We start from the raw sequence: 8201 nt of genomic DNA, 5'->3' as shown, positions 1-8201 counted from the left end.
GGGTGCTCGTGGCTCCAGGGCTGGGGCTCCGTCCATTGCGCCACCTGGCCATACCTACATTTATTACTATTATTTTTTATTTTAATTTTTTCTCTCCCCTTTACTTTATCGCTCAAGTGAGTCTATATTTTGTGGGGGGAGGGGCATTTTGTTTACTGTTAAACAAGTATATTTTATTATTATATAAAAAAATTATTTGCACAAAAAAGAGAATAAATAAATATTAAAATCAACTTAAAACAAGTTCAGAGACTGTGCTAAGCATCCCTAATCTGCAAAGGGCTGGCCTTTCTCCACAGTGTAGCCCCCTGAAGCGGGAAGTGCTGGCCTGGGGCCGGCTAAGTGGGCCAGAACGTGGTCGCGCTGCGCTCGGCGGAGAGGCGCGAAGCCTGACATTCCGCGCATGCCTGGTACCGATCAGGGGCGGCAGGGGCGACCCAGACCTTAAAGGGCGGAGGTAAGTGGGCGGAGGGAGGAGTGGAAGAGGAAGAGAAGGAGGTCACGCCCCCGCACGCCTGCGCAGCGCGGCGCGCCTCACCCCACCCCTCGCGCGCCCCCGCGCGGTGACGCACGACGCAGTACGCCGGCGCGGGCTCCGCTCTGGCCTCCGGAGCGGGCTGGGCGCGGGGCGGGGGGGGGGCCGAGTTTGTTTTTTGACGCGTGGGACGCGGGGGGGGGGCAGCGGAGCGGGACGCGGAGGAATGTCCTACGGTGGCCGCGGAGGGCCGGCCGCTACGGTTCCCTCCCTGGGACAAACGCCTCCCGCGGGCGGCCAGGGGCGCCTCTTCCCCGGCTGGGCCGGCCCTGGTTGGGGTCCATGAGGGGCGGACGCGGGCGGGGGCCCCCTGCGGCCTTCCCCGGGCCCTGGGCCCGACCCTCTCGCTGAAATTCCCCCCCGAGGATCCGGCGCCATGCGGCCTCCTCCGCCCTCGCCCCGCCGCTCCGGCCTCGAGGGACAGCAGGGGCCCCAGCAGCGCCGGCTCCCGGCCCCGGCCTCCGCCCCGCCGGCCCCAGGGCCCGGGCCCCGGCTCCTCCACCTCGCCACGGAGGCCGCGCACGGTGAGCCCGGCGGCCCGGGCATGCCCCGGGAGCCGAGTGGGGAAGATCCGGGGCCGAGGGGGGTGAGGGGAGGGCCGGCCCCCCCCCTGGCCTTCCGGGGGGCGGGGCGGGACGGACCCGCCGGGCCTGGGACCCGCCGTGCCGGGCCCAGGGGGACCCGTGCAGGGAGGGAAGGAAATGTATTCAGCACATGAATTATCCTTTGGGGGAAATTGTTTTTTCAGTTTCTCTTAGAATACAGAAACCAATTCAGAGTGGAGGGTGGGATGCAAAAGTTAGAATAGTTATTATTATTATTATTATCATTATTAACGTGCACACTGCTGCTCTTCATTTAGATGTGGAACACCCAAACTGATGGGGACTGTCTGTTCCACAAGAAAGGCCTGGTCGTGGGACTTCTTCCTGACACCGCTTTAAAACCCCCAGTCAGGATTGGGGACACATGCCAATATTTTCCCTCTTGAGGTTAATTCTTCCCCAAATGTAATCTCACGGGGAAAGCAGATAATTTGAGCAGAATGAAACCTTGTGTTTCAGGTTACACGGGAGTATTTATGTTTCACAGGCCCTCGGAGAGCCGTGGGATGGAGACTGAATGTATTGTGCTCCATATGTGCAAAGTAAATAAGTAATAGGAACAAGTAAAGTTGTATTGCATAGGGGGCTTTCTAAATGGACCTTACTTTAATGAGTAAGTATATAAGGTGGTAAAAAGGAAATAATCATATGGAGCTAAAAATTAGCAACACATTTGTAAAAAAAAAAAAAAAAAGAAAAATGAATCATATTCTGAAGTTTTAAGACAGAATCAATCAATTAACATTTCACAAATGCTACTATGTGCATGTCACTGTGCTAAGTGCCATAAAATGATTAAGATGGGTTTATTGAGGGTTAAATCTTTTTATTTCTCTGTGTTCTTCAAGGAAATTTATAGATAATTTATTTTATATTTATTATTATAAATTTATAGATTGGGGGTAGTCACAGAGAATGAAGGAACAAATGAAGAACAGCCCATATAGTGGGGTCAGATTATATGAAACATAGCCAGCCATTTCTTTATTTTCTGAAAAGATTAGTAAAATGATTTTATTTTTGTGGTATAATTATATTCAAAAACAAAGTGGCTAGGTGGCACAGTGGATAGAGCACCATCCCTGGAATCAGGAGTACCTGAGTTCAAATTCGGCCACAGACATTTAATAATTACCTAGCTGTGTGGCTTTGGACAAGTCACTTAACCCCATTGCCTTGCAAAAAACTAAAAAAAAATTATATTCAAAAACAGTAATTGACTTGTGGTCAGAAGTTTGATTTTTAATTGGAAATTCATCACAGTGTATCTCAAGGTACTACATAAATTGATGGTAGGGACAGCAGGGGCCCCAGGAGCACAGGCTCCTGGCCCTGGCCTGTCTGTAAGCAAATTCAGTGATGAAATCTCTCATTTTAACATGGAAAGGGTAGTTTACTTTATGTCTTTTTTTTTCCATTAACCTTGAAATATATCAATGTACGAGTTCATGGGCCGCCTGCAGGAGGTACTAATTATTTAACAACATTGTTGAATGAGGGCATTTTCTTGGAAATTGACATGTCTAAAACATGATAGTATAAAAAAGGAGCTAGTGGGCTGAAGTTATCTGGCAACCAAGTTCATAAAAGGGAAGGTTAAGGATATTTATTTTTTAGGTGATCTGAACAAGGGGAGGGAGGAAGAGCAAATAAAAATATTTTGAAGCAAACAGACAAGAGTGAATCCATGTAGAAAATGCATAGGACATTGTACACCCTAACAGCAACATGGGAATGATGATCAGCCTTAATGGACTTGCTCATTCCATCAGTGCAGCAATCAGGCACAATTTTGGGGTATCTGATCGAGAATACCATCTGTATTCAGAGAAAGAATTGTGAAATTTGAACAAAGACTATTACTTTTAATTTTTAAAAAACCCATTATCTTACTATATAATTTTGCTTTCTCTTATACTTTATTTTTCTTCCTTAAGAACATGATTTCTCTCTCATCACATTCAACTTAGATCAATGTATACCATGGAAACAATGTAAAGACTAACAGACTGCCTTCTGTGAGGGGTGGAGGGAGGAAAGCAAGATTAGGGGGAAAGTTGTAAAATTCAAAAATAAATAAAATCTTTTATAAACATAAAGAAAACACATAAGAATCTTCAGCCATCACCTTCTGCATCTTGGAAGCTGAGAGGCTGTTGTGGTCTGGATTTATGTCAGTAGGTTTAAACCAGTGAGAGTTGCATCTTTCTACTAAGTAGGTTTTCAATTTCATTTGTAGCAGAACCTCATTTTTTCCTTGCTGAGATTTTTTTTAAATGTACTTTCAGCCTTTCCATGAAAATTAATAGGAACTAACTACAATATTTGTTAATGGAACAGTTTATAAGTCTACCCTCACTATTAAAAACAACAAACTATATTCAAAACTTGCAATTGTGTATTCTCATAAAATCCTACTGAGTGAATAACTTTGAACTTAAGTAAAGCTATGAAAAGACTGATTTTGTGAAGTTGTTCAAATAATTAAACCTGTGCTTTGGTATCTTAATTGACAAAACATAAAATTGATTGATATCTCTAATACCATGCTAGATCTTAAATGTTTGTTACAGTGATTGCTTGTACTTACTGAGTATCCTGTAAGTGCTTTAGATCTTTGAAAAATGCAGCTATTGGAGATAGACTGAGGATTAAGAGTCAGGCTATTGTTATACAGAAGAACTTGCAAAGAATTGAGAGAATCAAGTTTCTCTTTTGTCCTTCCTTCATTCTTGCTCACTGAATACTAAGCCTAGCACTAACACTAAGGATCCATTAAAGAACATAGGACAGATTTGTTTTTTCCTTCTACCCACAAATCTCTTTTTTGTATGAGAACTCAGAGAAATTTTGGACTTAAAAAAACTTAAAAAGAAAAGATAATACCTTGTACATGGCAAGTGCCTAATATCTCAATGGGACTAGAAAACCCCCTAGATATATTCTAATTCAGCCCATATATAATATAATATTTTAGGTTTTTGCAAGGCAAATGGGGTTAAGTGGCTTACCCAAAGCCACACAGCTAGGTAATTATTAATGTGTCTGAGGCCGGATTTGCCTCAGGTACTCCTGACTCCAGGGCCGGTGCTCTATCAACTGCACCACCTAGCTGCCCCTAGCCCCCTTATTTTTCAAGGAAGGAAACTGCTGTCTGGAAACATAAAGTGATCACTTGTCCATTGAAGAATAATCTAGTGAGTGATAGAGCCAGAAGAAAGTAAATTAGTACTTAGAGCACCTGGTTGCAAATCCAGAATCATTGGGCCCTAAACTGTGAGCCCCATTTTCTTCATAAGATAATTAGCCAACCAGATCACATGATTCTAATATTACTTCTAGTTTTAAATTTTATGATCTGTAAAGTCTAGAATCAGATGTTTTATATCTCAGGCCACCATTCTTTGTGCCTTATGAGCTTGTGTATTTCATTATAAGAATGTGTAGGATTTACCTGTTTCTTAGATTGTAAATGCCAGAGCAAAAGATCCATCTTATTTTGGTTCCTTATAGCTGAATTTCATTTTCTTTGTGTTGCTTTTTTTCTTCTTATAGACGTGTGCCTCCCTGGAAGTTCAGCAGAGAGTTCACAGGCCTAGGCTCTTCACTTCTCTTCCTTGTCCATGGATGATGCTTATTATGCACACAGTCCATCCTCCTCTAGAACTCAGTGAGCCGTGGGGTACCCAATGCCTGTAATTCCCATACCCCGGCGTGTCCGGTCTTTTCACGGCCCCCATACCACATGCCTGCATTCCGCCTGTGGGCCTGTAAGAACCACTCACTTAGTGCGAACCAAGTACAACAACTTCGACATCTATTTGAAGTCCCGATGGATGTATGGATTTATCCGCTTCCTGCTCTACTTCAGCTGCAGCCTGTTTACCTCCATCCTCTGGGTGGCGCTCTCCATCCTGTTTTGCCTTCAATACCTTGGCATCCGAATCTTTCTGCGTTTCCAGTACAAGCTGTCCATCATTCTCCTACTGCTGGGACGAAGGCGGGTTGATTTCAGCTTGATGAATGAGCTGCTCATTTATGGAATTCATGTGACTATGCTGCTGGTGGGAGGTCTGGGCTGGTGTTTCATGGTCTTTGTGGACATGTAAATAGGTGTGCATGCAGGCTTGGGCAGCTGTGACTACATCTAATGTATCCACTTTCTCCTTTGGTTTAATTTATTTATTTATGACTGATATATGTATATGCAGTATATAGATGTTTTCTTTGGTAAAGACAATGACCTGTCTGAAATGAAATGACACAGGGGGAATGTTGGGTCATTTTTTTTCCTTCAGTTCTCCCATCTCAAAGACGGGTTTTTCACCATACCAAACAAAGAAAGTAGTGCCCTGATCAGAGGCAATATTTTTATTTGCTCTTTGATCATTTTACTGTGTTTATATGGCATGGAAAAGAAAAGGGCTTTGACATTTGTAAAGGTGAAATTGAGGCTCTCCCTTCTTCAATTTGGTTTTTGATTCTCAGCTTCCCCCCCTTACTATTAAATTATATTCTTCCCTTTCCTCTAATTTAATGTAGTTTATTTTCACATTTAATAAATGTAATGCAGTAGGGTCCTCTTTATCAATTCTGCACTTTCAGGACCTTGGTGTGGCTTCCCCTTCTCACCAGTTTCACATTTATGAGTGTTTGTCTTACCTACCACAATGGGACATGCCTCAATAGTTTTGCTCTGTGTGCTGGTCACAGAGCAAACCTGGAAGCAGTTCCCTTCCCTGTAGGTCAATTGTCCACTCTCCCTTAGTGTTCCTAACCCCAATCTTGCCTTGGGAAAAGTTGGACTCCACTTCATTATGCAATGCACTGCCATTTAACCATTTGCATGACCCTGGATTTCTAGATTGTTTGCACAGGTCCAGTGAAAGTTCATCTTTCTTATGTAAACAGCTACAATTGAGAAGTGATATGAAGAGGTTGAACCGCTAGTTCAAAAGATAGAGGGAAATTAATAATTTTGTTTGGTTACAACCAGATTTGGTGTTTCACAGACCTCCGCCCAGTCTGAAAGCAAACTGAAGCAAACAGTGCCAAGATCTTCATTCAAGGGAGTCTGGTTCTAATGCCATAGCTCCATAAGAGAGCTGTGTTCTCTGAAGCACTGTAAGTTTCAGTGTTGCCAAATTCAGAAGCAAAACAAATAGAGCCCTTTGTACATCTGTAGCCTGGTCTGTAGAGAATGCAATATTACATTATAAGATATTTTAAATCTGTCTAAATTTACTTTTATGGGAAAGCTGATAAATATTTCATTTGCTTTAGAGGACATTTGAATTCTTAATTCCTTTTACAGAAATCTCCCAGAATTTGACTTCTTTCTGAAATAACATAGTTATCTGAAATTGTTAGACAGATGATGCTAAAACTATTTATCATGGAAAATGTTTTTAATAGTTTGTTTTTAAAAGGTATTTCTTCTAAATTTTGAGGCATTTGAATGAACATTGAATCTTTGTTTATTAAGGGCTTGTCTGCTCTGTATTTCCTGCTTTAGTTTCTATGAAAGCATTTAAGAAATAAGATGAATTCAGGTACATAAAGAAATGCAGGAACAGATGGACTAAAAAGGAACAAAGATCCCATTTTCATTGGAATACCTTCAATAACAAGGAAGGGAAGTAAAATATACAAGAGAATCTTTCTTGAGCATTTTCTGTCATCATTCTTTAATAGATATTTTTATACAGTGGCTAGGATAACTACTTGAGGGAAGCAATTACTGGTTATTGAGAGGATAATTAGTAAGCTAATGTTGGTCACCCATTCCCTGTCCACCTAAAATCATTATCTCTGAATTTTATGTGTGTCACAGTCAAAGTGAAAAATTGCATTCTCATTTATCACAAGTCCCAGCAATATAACCTTTTCCAGGACAAGCCTCCCCCCCCCAAAAAAAAACAATTTGAGGGTGGGGCAGAGAAACCCTTTTCTAAGCCTATTTGTGAGAATGGGTTGTAAGGAAAAATGTATATCATTTGACAAACTTAAGAAAGTTCAAATCAGGGAAAATTATGGTTGTAGAAAATCATTCTCTTTGATTTATTTTATTTTTGTTTGCTTCTCTGTAAAAAAAATGTTTTTAAGGTGGTTAAATAATCTGGTTAAGCAAAACTAGTTTTAGAAATTGATTATGTGATGGGCAGAAATGATAGCTTTAAATGTATTGACTTCATTTTTACTGCCTGCTAAAAAAATCCTATTGCACTAGTCATACAGATTGTTTTTTCAAAATTTTTTTCTATTTTAATTCAGCCTAAATCCATTAAAATATTCATATCTTTGAAGTGGAGCTCCCTATTGGATGCACTGATTGAGGGGGTCTAGTATGTGTGTGTGTTGTAATAAGAGTCAGAATAGCAAGAGGAATCTTGCTATTTAGCCTATGAATGTATAAACAGCAATGCAAGTGTTTGAATTGTACCTTGAGTTGACTTTGGAACACACAAAAAAAACAAACAAACAGCCCAATGTCTTGAGTGCCTGTTAAATTCTTTATGAGACGTACCACCTGCATTAAACTTATTTTTTTAATGTGTTGATGGAGTGATTGCTTATGTTCAAATATATTTTAGTTATACTTGTTTGTACGGAACTAACAATCAAAATTGTAGTTTGTTGTTTCTAAAAGTGTTGTAAGGTTAGTTAAAGATCTTTCTATGCTTTTGGACATGGGAAAAATTCTTGCATCTCATTTTTTTTAACCTGCCATCTCATAGATTCTTTTCTTATTTTGAAGTTGTCATAATCCCCAGAAATGTCATTTTTTAAAAAAATGGTTTACTCATAAATCACTAAAATCACATTGTGATAAATTGCAAACATAAGTATATTTAAATTACTTGAACTGACTTTTGTGGTCAGAAAAAAATAAGCTATTTTTGGATCCAATTTGTGATGTCTGAGCCTTTTTGCTGTTGAATTTATCTTTTAAAACAGCATAGTATTATAGTAAACTTAAAAAAGGTTACTGAAATGGTTTTACTAAAATTAAGTAAGATGGTCACAAGTGGCAGTGTCAGCTGTTTACTTAATTATATGGA

The 8201-nt window shown here is 40.7% G+C and overlaps 1 protein-coding gene across 1 annotated transcript; it reads left to right on the top strand.

Annotated features, from left to right (window-relative positions):
* The first annotated feature begins 683 nt into the window (after positions 1-683).
* Positions 684-7692, top strand: TMEM250 (transmembrane protein 250). The gene is made up of 2 exons (XM_074210683.1): positions 684-1059; positions 4696-7692. Exon 2 carries the CDS (start codon positions 4830-4832, stop codon positions 5247-5249), a length of 420 nt encoding a protein of 139 aa, XP_074066784.1. The 5' UTR covers positions 684-1059; positions 4696-4829; the 3' UTR covers positions 5250-7692.
* The last annotated feature ends 509 nt before the right edge of the window (positions 7693-8201 follow it).

The sequence above is a fragment of the Macrotis lagotis genome, chromosome 1, assembly GCF_037893015.1.
Source record: "Macrotis lagotis isolate mMagLag1 chromosome 1, bilby.v1.9.chrom.fasta, whole genome shotgun sequence".
Lineage (NCBI taxonomy): Eukaryota > Metazoa > Chordata > Mammalia > Peramelemorphia > Peramelidae > Macrotis > Macrotis lagotis.
This window is presented reverse-complemented; position numbering and strand designations above follow the sequence as displayed.